The sequence below is a fragment of the Dasypus novemcinctus genome, chromosome 2 (genome assembly GCF_030445035.2).
Source record: "Dasypus novemcinctus isolate mDasNov1 chromosome 2, mDasNov1.1.hap2, whole genome shotgun sequence".
NCBI classification, from domain to species: domain Eukaryota; kingdom Metazoa; phylum Chordata; class Mammalia; order Cingulata; family Dasypodidae; genus Dasypus; species Dasypus novemcinctus.
The window spans coordinates 104367503-104392358 of NC_080674.1; the positions used below are offsets into that span (position 1 = coordinate 104367503).

A 24856-nucleotide genomic window follows, 5' to 3' on the forward strand; every position below is an offset into this window, starting at 1 on the left:
GAGAAAATATTTATTGCTTTCTGGAAGCTGGCAAACCTTTATATGATACAGTAAAACACTTGATAAAGCTGTTGTCTGCAAGAGCCTGTTACTCTTGCAGAAGTGTTTTAAAAAGTGTTAGTATGTTGGTTTAGGTTGGTACTTCCTTTTAATGGAACACCAAAAGTGGTGAAGGCATGAAATAATCAAGTTGCAAGCTGAGATGGAAGGGAATATATCTCTGTCAGTAACCTATAATCTAAACTGTGTAAAACGCTAGTAACTGGAAACTCCCAAATATTTCTGTACTCCAATGAAGATATAAGACTACCATCAGAGCTATCTCAGCAACAAGAAGAATGCTGACTTCTCATCTAAGTCTATAAATTCAAATAACTCAATACTGGCTGCCATGAAATTGAAGGAGAGAAAGGGATATGCCATGATAATTACGGAGAGTTATAAGCTTATGAATTCTGTTCAGGAGAAATCTTAAAGTGGGCTTATTTATACATAGAAATAATGACAAGGAAATAGCCCTGATACTTAATAAAAAAGTTCTGAAGGAATTGTATCGCCAAAGAAACCAGGAAGTAGGCCTACAAAAGTCTGGAATTGTTTGATCCTCAGATTACCAAAAATGCATTAACAAAAAACTGAGAAAAATGCTACACAAGAGTAGAAGGTGGTCATATATGCTGAAGAACCCTTTTGCAAGCTTGTATTTTCAGAGTGCTTAAAACAACATCATTAATATACCATTCAAGGTATGACAGACACAGTTCCCTCCAGTGCTTTTAGGGTTTGAGCTCCATCGCAATTGGTAAATTTTTTTACTGATCATAGAGTATGTCCTACTACCATCATTCTGCCAAAAGAGCAATTCTCCAATTCACAATTATCAGCCAGAAGTATCACTATCAAGGAAGAATGCAGAATAAATAACTCATTTTTCCTTCAGTTTTCTTTACTTTGGTTGTCTCTAAAAAATTACAGTTTAGTATTTGATATAATTAGAGAATCAAGATGTTAAAAACATTATTTAGCCAGATTATATATGCAAGAGATATGCCCATCAGCTATCTGAACAAGAAAATATTTTCTGAATTTTTTCCTCAGATACTCTGATTAGGCTGATAAGAAGTGGAAGTTACATTAGAGAAAACTTGGTAAACACCCTACAAATTAAGTCACAGAGATCAATGGAAATACCATCAGACACTATAACAATTTATCTTAACAAAGTACAGATTTAACAGAGTACAGATTAATAAAGTACAGATTATATAAAAAGGGACTTACCAATGATATCATCAATTATATCATATTTAAAACAAAAATTTGGGACTCTTCATTACATCAAGCACAAACTATGAACTTGCACAAAGCATAGTAAAATATGGAACCTTTTGTAAATACTTATTAACTATCATTTGTTTGGGAGAAAGAATTAAGTACTGCCTGACACCTGTATTTCAACAGAAAAAAGTGCATTTCCTGTTAAAATGATGAGGTTGGCTCTAAAATAATGACTGCACGGATGTGGTTGAATCATCAAACCAGATAATTTAATTATTTTCCTTTGAATATAATTTAACAGGTCTTTCTATACCTGAAAATGTACACTCACAAGTAGTGGCATGTTTGCAAGTTTGAAGTGAATAGATTAGTGGTTCAGATTTGAAAGAAGACTCCTTAGCTTGGAAATACAAACGGGGAAATCCCTTTTACTTGTCAAAAAATGTTAACACTTACATACTTGTCAACTGATATCAAGAGAGGCTTTCCAAAAAATACATTTTCTGTGTTACAGAAAGTTAGCATCAAAAATATTTTCAAACCTAAGTCTTCTAAATTCCTGAACAGAACAGACCTTTCATTTATTCAATACTAGGGAAATTATATTTAAAAGGGGACTACAAGAGTTTAGCAAAATTTTTAAAGACATGATATCATCTAACTCTTAGAATAAAATGCTTAGTAGTACAAATAATCATTAAGTACACATGATATGATTGTATGTGCTTTCACAATGCTATGATATAGGCTCAGCAGTGAGTTTTGTTTTTTATTTTGTTTCTGTTTTTTAACAGAAGGAGTGAAAGTAATAGGAGCTTTTCAACATAGAGGAAAAAAAGAAATTACTAATTCACATAGACTAACCAAAATATGAAAAGAGAAAGTTTTTTAGGTAAAACAGAATACTTTTGCATAAGTAATTTGGTTTTTTCAACTGAAAGAAAGTAAAAAGGAAATCTTGTATTGTTGCAGTATTTATTCTTATAATTCAACCAAACTCTTAGTTTCTATTTTAGAGCTTAAAGGTATGCATGGAAAATTATCTAGACTAATATTTCGGCAAGAAAGACTGGAAATAATCATTCTGAATAAGTAATACTATGACTTAAATGCTTAATATATTTTGGAAACAGTAAGGACATGTTTGCCCTCTCTCCCATCCCCAGCAGGCTGAAGGCATTTTTTAGATCACTGACATAATGGACTTAAAAAGCTCTGTGGATTTTCTGAGTTTACATTGCATTCAGACTGCAAGTCTATGGGGGTCGGGGAGGAGAGTGGGGAAGAAAACCAGTTCTTAAATACAATTAGCTAAATGTCCCTATAAGCATGAAAAGCTAAGGTACTTAGATTGAACTGAAACAACACTCTTAACTATCACCAAGGAGAACATATATGTTTGTTGTTCAGAAGATAACTGACACAGATGAGAAGAGCAAGTTAAACAAATTTACTTTAGAAGTGAGAGCTACAAAGAGAAAATTCAGTTTAACTTCTGTGCTCTCAAACAAACGTGAATCAACAAAAGCTAATGTGTAATATGCAAGTAGTAACTGTACAAGTTTTGCTAAAATGTGGTAAATTTATCACCAGATACTTAAAGGCGGGTGTTGTGTTTTCTGTTTAAGACCTAAGTATACATTAAAAGTATAATGTTTATAATTAAGTATACATTATATATATACATCTAAAAAATAATTTTTAAAAAATCCCTCATAGGGCTTTAACTGTCATTCTATAAGCACAATGTATCACTGGAAACCCTATTAAGAGAGGTAAACACCTAAATTCAGCAACTGTTAAATATAACAGAAAGAACTTGAAAATAAGTTTCACTTTCAGTGAAACTAAAAAACTTAGTCATAATGACTATTTTTTGCTAGGCAACGTTGACCTAAACTGGAAGTTTGGTTTAGACTGTTGAACTGACAGGAATAAATTCTATACAGAAATTTTCAACTGAATTTTCAACTAGAGCTTCCCTTTCAACATCAGCCATAACTTGAAATAGCAGCTCTGAAGTTCTGAAGAAATAATTTACAAAACACTGTTTTCACTTGTGAAATGTTAAATACAGCTAACCTATTGCCAGGTGTCACAGTCTTCTCTGTATGTTTCTTGTCAAAAACAAGCATATGTGCCACAGCAACTAAAAATTAATCTAAATGACATTGGTGTCCCCATCAGCAAGTATTGTATGACAAATCTTAGTGCCAGAATGTAACTCAAATTGAGAAGCAAATTAGGTTATGAGACACCTATTAGGATTTTTTATTTTTTTGCAAACTTGAGTCGGTGACTCCAGAATGCAGCCTAAGTAATAGTATAGGTAGTTTTATAACAAATAGTATGGTATCAATTTCATACTTCATGCAAAGCATCTTTCAGAGTATCACCAGAATATATATTTCTATCTATTATTTACAGATATTAATTTGGTGTAGTAATACAATGTTTAAAAATAGACCAAAAAGCATCAAAGAAATAAAAAGCACTAAGGATAGTATTTATTCTAATAATTAACACAATAACAAAATAAAGTCTGAGCCTGATATGACATAAAATGCTTTAAATGTTACTTTAAACTTTATACATTTAAACTTAAAACTGTTTAAACTTTGGAAAACATTCAACAACAAAATATATATATATTCTCAACAGTCAATTCCTGAGTAGAAATACTTGAAAATAGGTTTCCATGAGCCCACTGGTTTGAAAAAAAAAAAGCAAAATGAAACAGAAAACAAAAACTAGTGATATTTAAGGATAAATATTTTCAGCCAGATTTCTATTATTCCACAGGTTCCTGTCTCTACATATACCTAAGGTGTGAAAAAAATAAGATCAATTAGATTTTTATTTTTTGCTGTCTTCTGTGCAAATTCATTTGGAACTGTGTTGAGCAAGACAAGTATATTAGTCTAAATTCTGTTTTCATAGAAAATACATCAATATGATTTATTCTACTCTATGGATTTCTAACTGGGTAATGAATTCTTTTTAGTTTTGGTGGTTAAACAAAAGTTAAGGAGTGAAGAAAGAAGGAAGGGTCAACCCTTACATAATACATAGCTTCATTGAATATTTGAATGCTCATAAAATATGTAATTTAATAATAAACATAATCACTAGTTATCATATTAAGCTTCAGTATTATAGGAAATACTACAAAGTAGAATAACATCAACAAAACCATACTGCCTTTAAAATAATGTGCCTGGGTGATTTCTTCTCTACTAACCAAAAAGAAAAAACAACAAAAAACTCAACTATACACTGTTTTTTATTAGTTTTTAAGAACATCAAACCATCTGATCAATGTATAATCTTAAAGATTGGAGCAAATGTCACTGAATAAATTCAACTAGTACTGAAACAGTTTATTAATAAGAGAAACAGTTTAAGAAATTTGAAGTGTGTCATTATGCCTACAAAAAGCAGAGAATACAAAATTCTTGTCTCAAAAGATTATTTCTGCAAGATAACTTGCCTCAAAGTTCTAAAAGAGCATGGTGTATTTATGCTCTGAGCATAGATAAGAAAAATCCTAAACAATCCCAACCAAATAAAAATGCAAACTTGTTTCAAAACACTTTAAAAAATCTTTGGTTTACTTTATACTCCAAACCACCGTTTGGTATTTAGCTTTGCATTTAGTAATATCTGATGAACAAAATCTTATTTTGTTATTTTAGAGCAAAGAAAAATATCATGTACTCCATAAAAATTTATTTTGTTGATATGCATTTTTACTATTAAAAGATAATCCTCTAAGAAATTTGTTTCATAATAAGAGCTTTGGTTCTGAGATAGTCAAGTCTGGATTTGAATCTTCACTCTGGCATTAGTAAATTCTGTGACTCCAGATTAACTCCAGTGGTCACTTACAGAACAAAGAAAATCATAGATTCATAGATGGTAATTAAGTGGACCTTTTCCTAAAGCAAATCTCTGTTCACTACAGAAAATTGTTGTTAAACTGTCAGGATATATAAATTAGTAATTACGTTTAGTTAACCTCCAAGCCTAATTTGTCTAAGAACTTTGATATAACATGATTCTCAGAGTTGAAAATATTTTCTCTACGTACGATGTGATTATGCTTTCCTGATACATCCGTATTTGGCATTTGTACTTCTTAGAGTTTCCATCAATGTATGAAAAATGAGAAGAAAAAAAAAAAAAGAAAGAAAGAAAAGCAACAACCTAAAGATGGGAAAAAAAGAAACAAAAAAAAAAGGGAAGAGAACTTTGCCCAGTGGTTAGGGGGTTTGTCTACCACATGGGAGGTCCGCGGTTCAAACTCCTGGCCTCCTTGACGGATGTGGAGCTGGCCCATGCACAGTGCTGATGTGCGCAAGGGGTGCCGTGTCATGCAGGGGTGTCCCCGCGTACGGGAGCCCCATGCACAAGGAGTGTGCCCTGTAAGGAGAGCCACCCAGCGGGAAAGAAAGTTCAGCCTGCCCAGGAATGGTGCTGCACACATGGAGAGCTGACACAACAAGGTGACACAACAAAAAGAAACACAGATTCCCGTGCCGCTGACTACAGAAGCGGACAAAGAAGAACACGCAGCAAATTGACACAGAGAACAGACAACTGGGGCAGGGCAGAAGGGGAGAGAATAAATAAATCTTTAAAAAAAAAAAGATGGGAAAAAAAGTCAAGTCACAGTGTTGGACACAAAACTTTTTCTGCAAGTTCACTGATTGATTCACATCTGATGCATTTCAATGTGTGTTCATGCTTTACAACAATAAGGAAAAAACGTATTCTATCAATAAAATCAAGCTAATTATTTTAATTGTGAAGTTATTTTCAAAATAAATTAAGTCTGCCCTAAATCTTGATAAGTCTTCAAAATAAAGTGAAAAAATATAGAGAACCATCTTTCTTAACCCACTCCCCACAGGTACAAATATGTGATGAATATTTGTCACTTCTGGGTGTGCCTTATGAAAGCAGCAGGCTGAGGATAGTGCTGACAAAATTAGTAAGAAGAAATTTCTGCAGATTTAGACAAAAACAATTTATCTTTAGTGACTTTCACATTTTAATGTAAATTGATAAATAATTTATAGAAATATCACAAGAAAATTATGAGTTTAATAGGATTTTTTTAAAAAAGAGAAAAATTTCTAAGCATGGTTCAATCATGTAAGATCAAAAACAATTCACTGTAACATCTTAATAAAAAACTTCAAAGTAGAATTTTTATAACACTTCAAATATATCCACAATTACAAGCAGATGCAAAGCAATATGGTTCTTCATAAATTCTAGAGTTGTGGGGAAGAGCAAAGAAAATCATTTTCCAAAACAATTCATGATTAGTTTCCAGTAGTACTTGAAAAATATATTTGTCAGGGCTAACAAGCAGATATTTTCATATTCTAAATTTTTTTACTACAGGTGAAAATTGATTAATACTCATGAGTTACTGCTACTTATAGGAAATTATAATTTTTATGGGATAGTTGCCCATTATACAATAATGGTTCTAAAAATGATTCCTTCCTTGCAAGGAAGTGACAACTTTGTATGTATTATTCAATATTTACTCAGTATCTTATTATTTACTTCTTTATTTGTTAGGGAGAACCATATGTAAAGAGTAACTAACGTTTCATTCATATTATCATATAATATTCATATTCAGTTTACTTATTAGACTATCCTTTATCTGACATGTTATTTAGCATGGCTTGGTATTTTAAATAAACTACTATGATTTCTTATTTTATTTTACTTTCTTCCATTTCTTTCCTTTACTTGATCTGTATAGTCTTATCAAAATGGCTCCCTACTTGTCAAACTATTCAGCTTGAAAGTTCTCTTTGCAGATGCTGGGGATGGAATCATGCACAAAAGGCAAGCTCAGGTCTCAATTGCTGGTTCTGTGGGAGTGAATCCATTTGTAAACAGGATCTTTGAAGAAGTTATTAGTTCAGGTAGGTTCAAACTGAAAGATGGTGGGCCTCAATCCAATATGGTGGAAGTCCTTGAAAGCAAAGGAAATTGGACATGGAAGGAGGAGCCACACAATTCAAGGGAACCCAGAAGAGAAAGGAGAGGATGCCACCATGAGCATTACCTTTTTATGGAAAAGCCAAGGAACCCCCAAAGATGGCCAAGATTATAAGGCTTCTAACCTCTCAAACCCTGAGCCAAAACATTTCTGCTGTTAAGCCAACCTTATATGGTGTTCGTTTGAGTAGCTGAGAAACTAAAACACCAGATATATTTTTTAAACTGTCCATATAACTCTCTTTCCAGTTCATTCCAAAAATGTGAATTCTTACTCTTTTCTAAAGTAAACCATACTCATGCATTTATAACCCCATTTTGGCCCATATTCTGCAGCTTTTTCCTTGCAATTATCTCATCTCTTACTGCGCTCCTAAATGTAAATGTAGGAATGGGAGTTTGAGGCAGAGAAAAAGGAGTTGGTAGGTAACTTGAGAGAAGTGTGCCCCAGGGGTAAAAATGTCGAACTGGAGTGATTATGGCTGTCACATCAACTTCAGCAAACCAGGGTTCAGGAGGAATACAAGTCCAGAGCTCTCAAGTCTTTACATTTCTCATGAGTATACAAATATCTATACTTTTATAAGGAAGCAATGGTTTTTAATGTCTCCCACCCTCATTTCGTTGAGATAATATTTGCATGCTGGCCATATTTTATCCAGATGACACCAATTCATATACTCTGTCATCAGACACTGCTTATTTTCTAGTTCTGGTACTAGGACCACAGATATACAAAGCTCTCCCTAAACTAAAAGCAATCAAACATCAACCACTTGACATTGCCATTGTCTGAATCCAAGTTTCACTTTTCAGTCACTTCCAAACTTTTAAACAAAGTAATCGGACAAACTTTACATTTCTCTGAAACCCATCTCTTGAATTTCAAGCCATTTTTTTCAAGTAAGTTTAACTCTATAGTGCCCGCAGTGCAGTGCATTTTAGGAAGTACAATGCTTATTCTAAAAACGAGTGAAGCATATGCTTCCTTCAAGTTGCTTGCAATCTTACACTAGAGATATGATCCAAAAATGCGTAGGTAGAAATTCAGGTAAATGGATAGCCTATTCTTTTAACCACTAAGCTAACCTTTAAAAACTAAAAAAATAAAATAAAAAATCTGTGTTAATATCCAGTCATTTAATAAATAGCATTGTGCCACCTCTAGAAAAATGTAACAATTTTATTAGGTAACCGATGTGTTCTTGCCAACATTTTACAGTTCCAATTTAATGAAATGCTCTGAACAGACATACCAACCAACCCATCAGTGATACTATAGATAAAAATGAAGATTTGGCCTAACTTTCTTATTTGTAATAGGTTATAATAGGATAAATGAGACATAATGGACTTATGAGTATGATTTCAACAACATGTGTTTCAGTTGAAATGCCAAAATCCTGCAAAGAATAAATCAGTACTGTAGAAAGTTTATTTTTATATTTTTACTCACTTGCAATGTAATTTTTGAGACTCCTATTATAGGGGCTCACATAGACGTACCTATTCATAGGTCAGACCAAGTTTATTTATAACTGGTCAACAATAGGATTTGAATAAACTTTATTTTCATCTAATATGAGAAAATGGAAAATCAGAATGAAGAATCAATATCGAAAAAGTTAAAGGTAATTCTCAAAATATGTCCATCCTGAGTAACTGAGTAAAGAAACTGTGTTAAACATTAGTACTCTGTTGAATACTTTATTCCATTAGTATAAAGGTACTATATTCAAAACTCATATAGTCATCCTTAAATTTCTGACAGTATAATGATTTCAGTTTTATGGATTCACAACCTTCAGTGAGCAGAGTTAAATGGAACTGGTGTGCTCTTTTATTAAAATGTTCATACTTAAACTATAAATCAAATGTTCAATATAAGTTTGCCAGGCCCAATACATTCAAGAACACGATGTGAAATTTATTATTACTTATTAAAGAAACTCACCTTATCTCCAGGACCAAAGAGGAATTGATTTTCCAGCCTTCTACAGAATGCTGGAAGATTGAAGAACCAGTCTTCCGAATGATTTTATCAGAACTATTGACGAGAGAGCGACTCAAGCACAATTCACCATCTCTGAAACAAAATCAAAACAATGCCAGCTTTGTGAAAGTAAGAAACATTTTATTTAAGCAGCATCATGCTTAATTCGGTTTATATTAATGATGAAAATTTATAACTATAATTTGTTCTACCTATTAGAAGGAGAGTTATGAGCATGATGAAGGATGTCAAAAGGATTATATGAATATGAGTTTATCAGGACAAACACCTACACTAATCCCCTTTTAAATGAGACCATATTCATATAAAGAAAACACCTCTGTGATACTTTTAAGAAAAAAAAAGTCTCATCAAAGCTCAGACCCGCCCCCTTCACTCAGACCATAGAGACAGGATGTTTGGTGAACTCCCTGCACCTGTACACTTGTGACGCCCAGGACTACAACTTTGTTTTTACTGAAGACATTGAAGCATAATGGAAGAGTTTTTGTTTTGGATTAAGAAGACATTAGGTGATCTGGGCATGCTTGTGTTTCTCCCATTTACTAGCCTATGTGTTCTTGGACAGATCATATACTCTTTCTAGGCCAAAGTGGCCTTACCTTACCATGAAAATTGCAATAACATTATCTAATGTGCAGTAACCTTGTGAGGACTGTATATGTTAAAGTAAAAGTGCCCGTTTTTAAAAGTGCATTCATCTCAAAACATCTCAACAGGGAGGACACTTTCCAGGTGTTGGTGGTCAGAAGAGGGAAGAAAACTCATTCATAGTCATTATTACTACTATTTTATACTACATCAAAGAATCTACTATGTTATCCCTCTCTAAATAATAGTGCCAGGCTAGTTTACCATGTTTCATGGTGGTACTTAGGATGCTGGTGGTAATGATGATAGTGATAAATATATGTGATATTAAGTTTACCATTAGGAAATTTATAGCTGAACCAATTCATAGCTCAATAAACTATTTTCTTGGAACTTTATAGGTATGAACACTGCCTCAGAGAGTCAAAAGCCACCAATTTATGGCATCCCAACAAAAAACACAGTCCCTTAAATATGTGCATATATTCCTTTACGTATCATACATATTTACATTTTAATTTTTTTAAAATCTCAAAACGTAGCTGGAAAGTAACATTATTCTTCACTCAATCACAAAGTCTAAATTTGTATTTACAACATAAGCAAGCCTCTCCTACTACCAGGGAAAATAATGCCTTGTAACAACTGCTGCATATATTTGGCATTTGGAGACTTACAGTTTGGTACTTTGATTTGCTTTCTTTATTATAGATGTAGTTGGAATTTGTAGCATCTCAAAGCTTGTCATGCAACTACTCCCTCTGAAATTTAGAACACTTTAAATTTAATATTTTAAACTCTTCTACTGATGAAAATGATACATTTGCATGCCTATGCATGACTAATAATAAACATTTTACAGAGGTCACCTAGGATACAAGGAAACATAGGGTAAAATTTACTAGACAGTGGCCAAGAAGTCAGGTTTTTTATATTACATGGCTACTGATAATAACTGCATATGAATGAAAATGTGGATATACACAGAAGTCAGCCTTCACAGTTTTGAAAATATATCTTCAAGAATATGGACACAAACTATCACCCTTTCTGGGGGTAAGGACCTTTCCAAACTTCATTCCATTAATAACTATCTCATCAATATCACAGGTTGCTACGATTAAAATAATTATTTTTGCCACCAGTGGACTTCCTTAGGATAAGTGAAAATATGTATGTGCTGAGAAATTTTTTATCTGTAGAAAATTGTTTTACTGAGTTATATGGAAACATCTACTTTTTTTTGTATGGCAGAAGGATTACTATGATCTATTCTCTGATTGGACCCTTTTCAGAACCTCTATAGTTAATTTTTTAAAAATCATTTTTATATGAATGAAATGTTAACATTTTACCATGCTGTTTGAATTGCTTTCCTCAAACTGATGGTTGGTTAAGTTTCAGAATTTTATTATTAGAAAGAACTTTGAATGAAATAGGAACAACTATTCATACTTTTCTTCCTTCTAGTCAAAAGAATTCACTTGCGAGAAGGCAAGAATTAGTGCAATTTGAGTCTCTAGAGCAAATTTCTTTGTTAAAAATTAAATGAGTGCCATGAAACTTTCCACTTGGAACTATTCTGTTTTAGAAAAGGTTTTTTTTTTTCCATGAATGCAGGACATGAAGAATGTTGCCACCCCTATACTAGTTTCTCATTCAAGATCAGACATAACTTCTTAACACTTGCAATGAAAATATTTCTCATATAGCCCTATAGCAAGATTCAATATATTCTCCAAAAGGAAAAATAAGAAAACACACAATGGGAGACATGCAGCATAAAGCTATTTATTACAAAATATCCCTGCTTATGTGAAGCTAAGCTATGTGGAGCTATGGAATACCACTAATAAAAGGAGCTAATCATTAGTTACGATGTAAGTATCATGCTAGTATCTGTAAGTACTCTTCTCTTTGAAATAGGACTTTCCAGGTATCACAATCAATTCTCTTTTTTCTGCAGTTCACAACAAATATAATTATTTTCACTTTATGAAATGAGATCACAAATGCACTGCATTTGGTGACATCATCAACATAATGACATAAGAAAACCACTAGAAATGACTCCCCTCAGACTCCACTAATAAAAAGATAAATCCCACTTGCCTGGAACTCTGGAGGAAGTAAGAGACTAGAGAAGAACTCCAAAAATGTTGAGTTGAAGAAAAAATCTCCAAATTCAGGTAAGAGGTTTCTGTCCCATATCTGGCAGACCATATACCTCTCCCTCACTAAGTCCCGCACAGCTTGGGAATCACACAGAAGCATCATGGCCAGGGTCCTTTCTGCAGTGATGCAAATCCTAGAGTCATTCACAGCAGCAAGTTAGAACCCCATGGGGGCTAAAAGACCACAGCAGGACTGTTGCAAGAGGTGCACACACTCAATACATTCTGTTTTCTGGACTACTTAAATGAAGAACAGACCTTTCTGGATTAAACCAACTTTCAGGATTGACACCTTCTGTGTCTTAATGGAAAAGAAACTTGAGGCAGAAAAGCCTCACAGAGAGACAGTAAGACAGGATTGGTTCCAGAAATGAAAAGTGTAAGGAAAAGTGGACACGAAGTGAGAGAGAACTGAAACAAATCATGGGAGCTGGAGACAACATTCTGCATAAAAACAAATAGATCAGATCAAGATTCCTAGAGAAGGGAAAATGATGTTTTCTCTTGGAGATGAAACAGTTGCACAAAACGTACAATCTTAAAAATTGTACCACATACAAAGTGCAAGAAACAAACAAGAAAGAGCTGAGAATATCTGAGAAATTACACATGGGTCACACTGAAGTTTCCAAATAAGTGGGGACAAGCTTCAAAGAAGAGGCTTTACATAATATATTGCCAATCAGCAATAATTCCAAGATAAGAAGGAGAAACTGACCTTTACAGTTAACACATTGAAATAATCATATGCCCATACATCAGAAAAACATTACAAGCTTTACTAAGAAACAGGAAGATATGACTGAGTCAAGGGAACAAATTAAAAAGTTGGAGGAGAATTTGGAACAACCAATGAAAGAAGTTCAAACAAATCTACTAAATCAACTCAAAGATATGAAAGAAAATATGGGTATAGAGTTAAAAGATATTAAGAAGACAATGTGTGAACTAAAGGAGAATTTAGAAGTTTACAAAATATACAATAATGAAGATTAAAAATCAACTAGAGGCATACAACAATGGATTCAAACATGCAGAAGAAAGAATCAGCAAACTAGAAGACAAGTTAATTGAAATCATACAGACAGAGAAAAGAATAGAAAAATTGAGCAGTGTCTCAGGGATTTGAGAGACAGCAAAAGCGTACACACATTTTCATAATGGATGTTCCAGAAGGAGACAAGAAGGGAAAGGGGACATAAAGAATATTTGAGGATATAATGGCTGAAAATTTCCCAACTCTTACCAAAGACATGTTCCAAACAGAATAAAGCATGTTCCAAACAGAATAAAACCTAATAGACCTACTCAGAGACATATACAAATCAGAATGTCAAATGCCAAAGATAAATTGAGAATTCTGAAAGTAGCAAGAGAAAAGTGATTCCTCACTTACAAGGGATTCTCATTAAGACTAAATGCCAATTTTTCATCAAAAACTATGGACAGAAGAAGGCAGTGGTGTAATATATTTAAGGCAATGAAAGAATAAATGGCTAGCCAAAAGTTTTTTATCCAGCAAAACTGTCCTTCAAAAATGGGGATAGTTTAAAATATTCTTAGCTAAACAGAAACTGAGAAAATTCATCAACAAAAGACCTGACCTACAAGAAATACTAACGGGAGTTCTCCAGGTTGAAGGGAGAACACAGCAGAGAATGGCTTGGAGTAGTGAGAAGAAATGAAGATCATCCAGTGAGGTAACTAAAAGGGTAAATACAAAACCCAGTAGTACTTTTAAATCCTTTAATGAGGATTCATTGGACAGTAACTCTGGGGCCAGCACCTATAGTAAATCCAACTCCAATAGCATATACTAAAGTTGTTGCAGTTAAAAGGTTCATAGTTGATCTCTCTGGAGCAGGCAAGAGATCTGCCATGAGGTGAGTCACTGTCAATCCCCACCCCTTTCCTCTTGGTGCACCCTTAATGCTATTAGCTGAGCATCCTGTAGGGCCCCAAAATAATTTACTATGAAAAAAATTAGAGTGTTCAAAGCAGCCCTGAGATGCCTGGATGCCACTAAATGTGTTCAGCAAAGTGGCAGAATACAATATAAACATGAAAAAAATCAGTACTGTTTCTGTACACCAGTATTGAACAATCTGAGGAGGAAATCAGGAAAAAATTCCATTTACAATAGCAACAAAAAGACTCAAATACCTAAGAATCAATTTAACCAAAGAAATACAGGACCCATATTCAGAAAACTACAAAATAGTACTAAAAGAAATCAGAGAAGACCTAAACAAAAGGAAAGACATTCTGTGTTCATGGATTGGAAGACTAAATATTGTGAAGATGTCAATCTTATCCAAACTGATTTATAGATTCAGTTCAATACCAATCAAAATTCCAACAGCCTACTTCACAGAAATAGAAAAGACAAATTTATTTGGAAGGGAAAGTGCACTTGAATAGTCAAAATATTCAAAAAAAGAAAATCAATGTGGGAGTAATTTCACCACTTGACATCGAAACATAGTAAAAAGTTACAGTGGTAAAAACAGCATGGTATTAGTATAAAGATAGACACTTTGATCAGTGGAAAGGAATTGAGAATCCAAAAATAAATCCACACCTTTATGATCAACTGGTTTTTGACAAACCTACCAAGACCATGTTATTAGAGCAAAACAGCCTCTTCAACAAATGGTACTGGGAGAACCAAATATCCATAACCAAAGTAATGAAAGAGGGCCCCTATCTCACTCCCTACATAAGAATCAACTCAAAATGGATCAAAGACCTAAATTTAAAAGCCAGGACCATAAAACTACTAGAAGAAAATGTAGGGAAACATCTTAAAGATGTTGTGGTAGGTGGTGGTTTCTTGGACCTTATACCCAAACGATGAACAACAAAAGAAAAAACAGATAAATAGGATCTCCTCAAAATGAAATTCTTTCGCACCTTAAAGGATTGTCAAACAGGTGAAATGACAGCTGATACAATGGAGAAAATATTTGAAAATCACATGTCCAATATCCATGATATATAAAGAGATGCTACAACTCAACAATAAAAAGATAAATGACCTGATTAAAAAGTGGACAAGAGACTTGAATAGACGTTTGTCCAAAGAATAAATACAAATGGAATAAAACATATGAAAAAATGTTCAATATCACTAGCCATTAGGGAAATGCAAATCAAAGTACTATATATTGTATGCTTTCACTTCTATAAAATATAAATATAAATCAATTCATAAAGATGGAATTAGATTAGTGGTTATGTAAGGCTGGGGAAGGATAGAGGGATTTGTAGGTGACTGCTAAGGGTGTGGAGTTCTGGATATTTTTGAGTAATTAAATTGTTCAAAAATTTTTTGTGGTGATGAATGCAAAACACTGATTATACTAAGAATGAATGATTGTACACTTTGGCTAGATTGTATGATAAGTGGTATATCTCAATTAAACTGCTTCAGGGAAGCAGATGTGGCTCAAGCAGTTGGGCGCCCACCTACCCACATGGGAGGCCCTAGGTTTGTTTCCCAGTGCCTCCTAAATAATATGAGCAAGATAGTGAGCTAATACGGCAGGCTGGCATGGCAAGCTAGCACAATAAGACAACACAAGGAAGAGAGACAACAAGGAAACACGAGAGACACAACAAGCTCTCACTCGGTAAATAGGCAGGAGTAGCACACCCAAATGAGGAAAATGTTGTCACCAAAATCCAAAGATATCAACTAAGCATTGTGCCTTTTTTGTGGCCAGAAGGAACAGGTTATCCTTTACTTTAGAAGGGATATCTCAACATGCCCACTACACTGGACACCTAGAAATTTCACTGAGGTGGTATGCCTCTGTATTTTTGTTGGAAGTCTGAGCAGAATTTAGGGTTTCAATGTTCCCACCAATATCATCATTAACTCATATGTTTCCATCCCAATTCTCAGGGTTCTACTCCTTTCCAATCAATGCACTCACTTTAACATCAGACATACTACATGCTCGAGATTTTAGTTTCCATTGTAAATCTGCTACTTGTACACTGAGGCTGTGAGTATGGATTGCAGGGCTCTTAAGACTGTGGCACCGCAAAACAAGATTTTGTTTCCCATGTTAATAGAAACTTTCACATCTTTCACGAGACACTTAAGTTACAAATTAGAAAACTTTAGCCCCTCCCTTTCTTCTTAAACTGTATCCAGCATACTTAGTAACAGCCAGCCAACATCACTGTACCTTTTAACTCCACAAAACTCTGTTAAGGTTGAAAACACTCTCACCCACATCCTTGCCTCTTATTAAGTCTGGAAGGAGTCATATTTAGTGGTGATATTTTGTGTATCTCTGTTGCTAGCTTATGCCATGAACTGACAGTGTCCTTTTGATTTTTGCAGAGAGATTCATTAGTGCCTGTGGCAGTTTGAAATTATTTATGAAGCCCCAAAAGAGAGATTATGTTTGTAAACTGGCCTGTTCCTCTGGGTGTGATACCCTTTGTATTAAATTCAAAGGTTTTAAGTTTACTTAATATGATTAATTTAGAGCCTTTGATTTGACCAAGCCAGTAGGGCATGCCTCCAGGTTGAGTCCCTTCCTCATTCCTTGGTGGGCTGATATAAGTGGATACTCACTCAAGAAGACACAGAAGGAAGAAGAAGGGAAAAGAGAGAGCTCCATAGATGCCAGAGGAGAGAAGGCTCAAATTGCTTAAATTCCAGGAAGAGAGTAGATTCCAGGCAGAGATCACTTTCCATCTTGTTTCAACATCTGGCAGCAGACCTTGGTGAGAAAGCAACCTTGATTTGGACTCTTTAGGGCCTTTTAACGATAAGCTTTTACCCCAAATAAATACCCTTTATTAATGTCAACAGATTTCTGGTACTTTGCATCAGCACCCCTTTGGCTGACTAATACACTTCCCAATCAAAATACACACTCTAGAAGTAATAGAAAATCTGAGGAGACCAATTACAAGTAAAGAGATTGAATCAGTCCTCAAAAACCTTGCAAAAAAGAAAAGCCCAGTACCAATGGCTTCATAGAGGAATTCTGCCAAACACTCCAAGAAGAATTAATACCAAGTCGGCTCAAACTCTTCCAAAAAAATTGATCAGGGGGAATAATACCTAACTCATTCTAGGAGGCCAACATCACTCTAATACCAAAGCCAGATAAATATATTAAAAGCAAATAAAATTATAGGCCAATTTCTCTTATGAATATAGATGCAAAAATTGTCAACAAAATACTTTCAAAATCAAATCCAACAGCAGGTTAAAGAAATTATACACCATGACCAAGTGGGTTTTGTCCCAGGTATGCAAGGGTGCTTCAATATAAGAAAATCAATTAATATAATATACCACATTAACAAAATGAAGAGGGAAAACCACATCATCATCTCTGTTGATAAAGAAAAGGCATGTGATAAAATCCAGCATCCTTTCTTGATCAAAACATTTAGAAAATTGGAATAAAAGGAAACTTCCTCAGTGTGATAAAAGGTATATATGAAAAACCTATAGCTAACATCATACTGAAAGATGAAAGACTGAAAGCATTCTCTTTAATATATGGAACAAAACAAGGATACCTATGGCCACCACTGTTCTTCAACATTGTACTGGAAGTTCTAACCAGAGAAGTTAGGCAAGAAAAAGAAATAAAAAGACATTGATATTGGAAAGGAAGAAGTAAAGCTTTCACTATTTGCAGATATGATCCTGAAAAATCTAAAATAAAGCTACTAGAGCTAATAAATGAATTCAGACAAGACCAACACACAAAATTCACTAATGTTTCTATACAATAGTAATAAGCAATCTAAGGAGGAAACCAAGAAAAATCCACGTACAATAGCCAACTAAAAGAATCATATATTGGAATAAATTTAACCAAGAATGTAAAGGGCTCACTACAAAACTTTGCTAAAAGAAATCAAAGATCTAAATGAATGGAAGGGCATTCCATATGCATGAATTGAAGACTAAATATTGCTAAAATGACAATTTTACCCAAAATGATTTACAAATTGAACACAATCCTCATCAAAATTCCAACAGTCTACCTTGCAGAAATGTAAAAGCCAATCCTCAAATTACTTGGAAGGGCATGGGACCCCAAACAGCCAAAACCAACTTGTAAAAGTACAAAGTTGGGGGACTCACATTTCTTGACTTTAAAGCCTCAATTAATTTCAATTTTGTAGTTTTATTTTTGTAATTGGAATCCACAGCATTTTCCTCCATAGGCCTCCAAAATACAATTTGGGCCTGGGCCTTCTGTTCTGAAATGAGTGGTAGGGGTAGGTAAGAGATGGGTGCACATTTGGCCCCTGAAGTCATCTGTTGGTGAGTCTTTGAGATCTGGTTTGATTGAAGCTTATGACCCAAATCACATCTTCTTGTCATGGTCCCTACTCACTGTAGTCTAGTGTGTTGCACTTGCTGAATGCCATCACATCTAATATCTCATTCACCCTTTTTTAAAACTTTTTTTTTAAATTAGAGAAGTGGAAGGCTTAATTAAATGTCTAGAAAATTTTTTTTAAAAGCCCTCCATTCAATCTCATTGAAAACTCTTCATGACCTTGCCCTGGAATTAATGTGTTTCTTTGGATTAGATTAAGCATCCTCTTTAATATAATTTTTTAAAAAGTCATTTAAAAAATAACTTGCATCAAACTAAGCCAGAACACAAGGAGAGAGAAATTTGAGTTTTTATCACCTAAGTGCCAAACAACTAAAAATAAAGAAATGGTCTACTTTACTTACTACTTATGATTTTTGGAAGAATTTAAATGTAACATGTGAAGTAAGTTGCAAATTATAGATTTTCTAATTTGCAAAGGTGAGTTCTACCCTAGAAACAATGACACCAACTTTGCTAACAAGGTTCATCTTCACTGTCAGTTCTATCTTAAGTTTTAGAACTAATGCTGTTGATCACTGAATGAGAAAATCTAAAGTACATGGTCAATTTTAAAATGAGAACTCTAGACCCCGAGAAAAATAATTTAAAATCTCATTAGGTAGTCAACTAGGGAAATACTGTATAGCCTTTTTCAAGGACTAACAAAATAAATATTTACATGACATTAAAGTTTCCCATAAACTTTCAGATACATTATTTCATTAAATGAGCACCCCAACATATTTTATCTATAGGTTCTCTAAGTTATCACATTTCCAATTATACCCCAAAGAACACACAGAACAAGTGAAATCATAGAGACTGTGGGCAATTTCCCATTAAGAAAAAATGTTCAGTTAAGAACAGACCACTTAATACCTTTCATTCCCTTTTGCGTTAACTTTTGCTAGTCATCATTCCCGGCATTTCCTAAGTTAGTATGTAAAGAATATGGTTTCAGGTGTACAAAAATTGTTACTTGACCTGTTCTCACATAATTCTTTATTAAAATCAATTCTAGGGGACAGGCGTAGCTCAGTGGTTGAGTGCCTACTTCCCATGTAAGAGGTCCTGGATTCAATCCCAGATACCTGCTAAAAAACAAACAGAAAAACCAACTCTCACCAGGGAGCAGATGCAGCCCAGTGGTTGAGCACCTGCTTCCCATGTAAGACGTCCTGTGTTGGTTTTGGTATCTCTTAAGAAAAAAGAAAGAGATGTGAAAACGGTAATGGTTGTTGGACTACTCAAAAGAATAAGTACATAATGTTGCACTAACGCTAGAGGGGCCCTCTAGTGATTGGGGCGATGGGAGGGGGAGGGGAAGGGGCGGAGTGCTTGGCGGATTAGGTAAAGGAACTGCCTATTGCTAAAACAGAAGCAGCAAAGTTAAAGATCAATCTAGGAAGATGTCAGATTCAAGGGCCTTTACAGAAAGTACGGGCCACCCGCAAGGCACACAGTGCCCCCCAAAGGTCAGAGACTGCCTCTGTTACCTTACTTTTGTACACTGGCCTGGGGTCCAGGACCAAACCTGCACTCCAGTTTATGCATCTCAAAAACCAGGTAGGGTAAAAAGTCAATGAGATGTTTAGATGAGGCAACTCCTCCACCAGAAGCACTATTTGGGATTGAAACAAAGCTGTGAGGCTGTATCACAGGCGTTCCCACTGAACATTTCACGCCAGGGGGAGAGGGAAAGATCAGAGAACTAGGTGTCCCCCTGCAGCGCTACGGTAACGGCCATCTCCACCGTCTCTGGAAGAGCCAGGCGGCGGTCGCTGCAGCCAGGACGCGGCAGGGCACGCGTAGACGCTCAATGCTGGCTGCCAGCTCTCTGCTTTGCCCCGCATGACTGTAACTGCGGGCTATTTAATTAAGGAGGAGCCAGGTTACGTGCAGGCTGAGCAATGAAACTGTTTTTGTTTTAATTTATTTTATTATTATTATTTTTAACACGAAAGGAGCCTGATTCCTGCAATAAAGCCTTTCTCGTGTCCTCTCACTCAATCCTTCCACCCTCTTCGCCAGCTCTTTTGGAGGAGGGTACAGACCTGGTGTGCACCACTCTTCCTGTTTGGTTAACTCAAGCGCCTGCCCCAAGCTTTCGCAGAGGAGCTGGGAGGAAACCTCAGCTTAGCCCAAAAAAGGGTGCGAACGAAAGCCTAGCCAGGCTGGTTCAACCGTCGCGCCTTTACCCTCGTCCTCTTCCTTAGCACCCTGGGCTGCACCCCCCGACCAAAGGCGTCTAGGAAGGTCCACAGGAGAAATGTCGCCCGTGAAATGCGGAGTGTTGTGGGTCGTCTCTTTGCTCCGGATAGCCCTACTCCTTCCTGCCCGCGGATTATGGAGGCCCAGAGAGGGCGCATCAGCTGCATCTGGCGCCCCTCTTTCTTCACTCGCCCTCCATCCCCACCCCCGCTCTCCGGGGTCCCAAGCCAAGGGCCGGAACCCTTTGCTTCCTGGCTAGGCTTAGCCGCTTTGTCCCAGTTTAGGCTTATCCGCGGAGCCCACCAGTCTGGAAAGGAACAAAGAGCCTCGACCCCCCACACCCCCGCCTCGCACTGGAGCCCCCACGCGCTCATTCATCACCTTCCTAAAGACCCCTTTGTCTGCTAAGGAAGCCCAGGTCTAACGGGATGCTTACACCCCCGCCAAAGGGCTTCTTTTCTGACAATTGAGCTAGACTGGTTTTCAACCCACTCGGTCCCTGCGTAAATGACCTCATACAGTTAAGCATATTATTTCTTTTTTTTCCCAGAAGAGATCATTTATAGATTTGTCGATGCATAACAACCATCCACCCAATTCCTTATTAGCTTTTACATTCTCTTTCAGTCCCTTTCGACTGTACTTCTGCTCTCTGGGTTTTCTATAATATAACAATTCCTTCTGAAACGATAAACCTGCGTTCTGCTCACTTAAACGCTCATCACTCAGGGAGGAGCAGGGGCATTAAGAAATGGGGTGCATGAAGTTTAAAGGTTGTATGTAGTTATTTCAGCAGCCCTAGATCGCACACATTCAGGAGAGAGAGACAGAGAGAGCAGAGCGAGAGGCTCTCTTCGTTTTAATAAAGGCCAGGGAAAATACAAAAACTAGGCGGTGGGTATCTTTGCCAGTGTGGAGTTTCCCATAGCAGATGCCTCCGGATGAGGGAGGATTTCCGAAACAGGACTTTGAACAGAGTTGACAACCAGGTTCACATTCTTAGAGAACACTTCCAAGCTATGTCAACAACTCAAAGTTGCAGCTACCCCCCTGGGTATACTTCAAAGTCAAAGTCACAGAGGCCAGGGGGAGGAAGGAAGTGAGATATTTAGAGAACTTAATGGGGTGGGGGATCTGAACTCATCTAGATAAAGAAAGCAGAAATACAGTCTGTGCGAAGCTCAGCACCCAGTTTCTAAAACTGTACAAATGACGCCCATGCGTTTTACCCACGCTTCTCCCTAAGGAAGAGCAATTGGTAGTATCCTTGGTGGTACTGGAGTTTCTAATTCAAACTACGATACACACATCTACTCAAAGTAGCGAAAAAAGAGGAGAGAGAGATTCCTTGCTTTTTGGTTTTCGGGAAAACAGCTTTCTCAAAAATCTCCAGAGTGAAAGGGCAGAGAAGGAAGGACAAGCGGATGGTGAATAAAGACAGCTCTCTTAAGTTGTGCACACAGATTAAAGGGACAAGGGCACAGTTCTTTGTTGACACTTCTACAATGACTTCTCCTTTGGCGAGGCGAGCCTTTGACGCCAATACAACTGTCACCATCATAGCACTTAGCAACTTGAACTCCTACTGGGAACAGCAAGCAGAAGCACACACACCTTAGCCACAGCCTTTGTTAATTTATAAGACTAAATGCATACAAGCTCACACGAACACACACTCTACCTTAACCCTCTCTCCACCGCCTATATTCTCTTTTCATTCATGGCTTGACTTTTTGTCATATCCTGAAATGAAGCTTTGCATTTACCCAATGAGTTGAGTCTCCTGGTGTTCTTCAGTTCTTGCTATTTCTTTTGTCTTATAAAAGATCAGGAGCAGACTTATCGTGCAGATCGTCCACCTCTTCCTGATGGAGCGCATCTTGGGTACCCGGGAAAGTCCTGGAGGCCCCAGCTCCAGCACCTTCTCTTGATACGAAGGCTCCGTTTTGGGGAGATATAGTCACGGGGGTGGGAGGTGGAGATCTGTAAAATGCCAGGAGAGCTTGGAGAGGGATCCCAGGAGCAGGTCGAGAGAGTCCGCTGCTGTGGAGCTCCCCACGGTCCCGCGCGCTACCCAGCGCCCTGACGCGCTGGTCGCGCCAGCCCGGCCCCAGTTGCTCCGCGCCGCCTCCCTGGGGCTCAGGTTTCTTTTCAGATGAGCCACCTTGTGCATAAGAGGTGGCAGCAGCTTCTGCAGCTGGGCTCAGGGGCGTCACTGGCCCTTCCCTCTTGCTAGCAGGGAAATGATGAGCAAAGCCAGCCAATCGCGGGGCTGAGGGGGCGGAGGCTGTTGCTGCCTAGCGTTGCTGGCGGCTGCCGGGAGAGTAGACGCCGGGGCTGCCTGCCAGTGTCGGGAGAGGAAGCCGACGGTCTTAGGCACACTCATACACAAGCACGGACGCGCGCGCACACGCACGCACACACACACTCCCAGGTACAAGTTCGCGAATATCTCGGGAAAAGCCCGGAGCTGCAGGGAGAGCCTGTCTCCCTCCCGGGACTCCCCAGCTTCAACTCTCAGGACCAGGTAGCTCCGAGAGGTTCTCTCTGCTTGAGCACCGAGAGCATCTCGGCCTGGAGACAGATTAAAGACACGTCCCCTCCGCGGAACGCTTGGGATAGATTTGGGAGTGGGCCGGAGGGGGCGCCTGTGGGGTAGTTTCTTCTCTGCGCCTCTGCTATAAAATACACGCGCACGCAAAAAAGCACGCATACGCATACGCGATGCCCCCAAAGTAGAATGAAACAGAGGGAAGGAGAAGGAGGACGCTTTATATTCCGGGTACAGCTCAATCTGGAAAGTACAATACACAAGTGATCAGATTAGTAGCCCGTCTCCCAGTATGTATGATGGGTGGTGACCCAGGCTCAGGATTCTGCAGGAAACAAGTGAGGACAGAGATGTCTTTAGGAAATTCATGGCTATTTATATGACGTTCTTTCATTGTCTTTTGGAAACTTCTCACGCAGAAGTCTAGGAAACTCCAGTCTCATTCAAAGTTCACTGCGGAGAATCAGAATTCAGAGAAAAAGCAGTTACCACCCACCTTAATTTTAAATGCAAGTACAAACTCACGTTCACGTGACGGACAGAAGGAAGGGAGGAAGGAAGAGTGGAAGGAAGGAAGGGGGAAGGGTGGGATCCGGAGGGAAGAAGCGCAAGGCAAGCTCTGCTCCAAAGTCTTAACAAAATGTATTCAGTCTCTGATTTTCAGTCACTCATACCTCTCACCGTTTTCCTTACTTCTAGTGTATCAAAATATTTTTGGAGTGGCAGGGATACTTTTTGAATTCTGGGTTGAACCTTCAGACCGAGTACGTCTCCACTGTTCTTTGGTCTCCTAGTCAATCGCAGGGACACTCTCCTGCCTTTGCATCAGTGCATCGGTTCTTTTCTTACCGCCGGCTGGTGGGGGTCAGGTGTGGAGGTACCCCTACCGAGAGACAGTAACAGGAAGCTAGTATTTCCGCTATCTGTACACGCAGATCCCAAGCTCTCTCCCCTCCCCAAAACCTCCCTGAAATTCCTGATTCCTTTAGGTTGGAGAAGTGGTTCCAGTGGTCAGCCACCCTTGGCCTGGGTATACCAGCTCCAGGCCCGGAAACGGTGAAACGCATGACAAAGTTCCCCCCGGCCGCGGGTGGAGGGGGGTGGGGTAGGAGTGAAGCTCTAAATTGTTAGATCTCCTGACAGCTGAAAGTAACACAGACAACGAGGAGTACCTTTTCTTAAACACATGGTCCCGGTGAATGCGGGCCCCTTCTTCCATTAGGCTTTAGAAAGTTAGGTACCTCGGTGTTCTCTAGCCGCATCTACGATGCTGAGGGAGCTGGGAGGTTGAGTCTTAAAGCTCCAAGGAGCAAGTAATTATGAGCCTTTATTGACACTACAAGTGGCCCGCCGGGAGCCTTTGAGTTTATACTGAAGGCTAGGCAAATCCTTGCGTTAATGCGTTTCTATTACCCTGACTACTCGACAAGTAGAAACTGCAAGGATAAAAGTTCAAAGGGATCTGGGACGGGGTGGGGGCGGCCACTTGGTTAAAAGCTAAATCCTCTAGATTAACTTTCAATTTTTTTGAATTTCAAATAAAATGCTACTCACTGATGGCGACCAGGAAATAAATAGCAATTAATTAAATTCAGCCAAACTCTCCGCAGTTACCACGGGCCAGGCAATGTTTTGGGGC

General features: G+C 37.5%; 1 protein-coding gene across 1 annotated transcript in view; it reads right to left on the minus strand.

Annotated features, from left to right (window-relative positions):
- The window catches only part of LOC101446786 (CMP-N-acetylneuraminate-poly-alpha-2,8-sialyltransferase), a 117034-nt gene extending 94146 nt beyond the window's left edge, over nt 1–22888 (minus strand). Inside the window, exons 1-2 of the mRNA XM_004457414.4 lie at nt 22433–22888; nt 9260–9391 (exon numbers count right to left, since the gene is read on the minus strand). Coding sequence (XP_004457471.2) covers nt 9260–9391; nt 22433–22545 — 245 coding nt within the window. The 5' untranslated portion in view covers nt 22546–22888. The remainder of the gene's footprint in view (nt 1–9259; nt 9392–22432) is intronic.
- Between the last annotated feature and the right edge of the window lie 1968 nt (nt 22889–24856).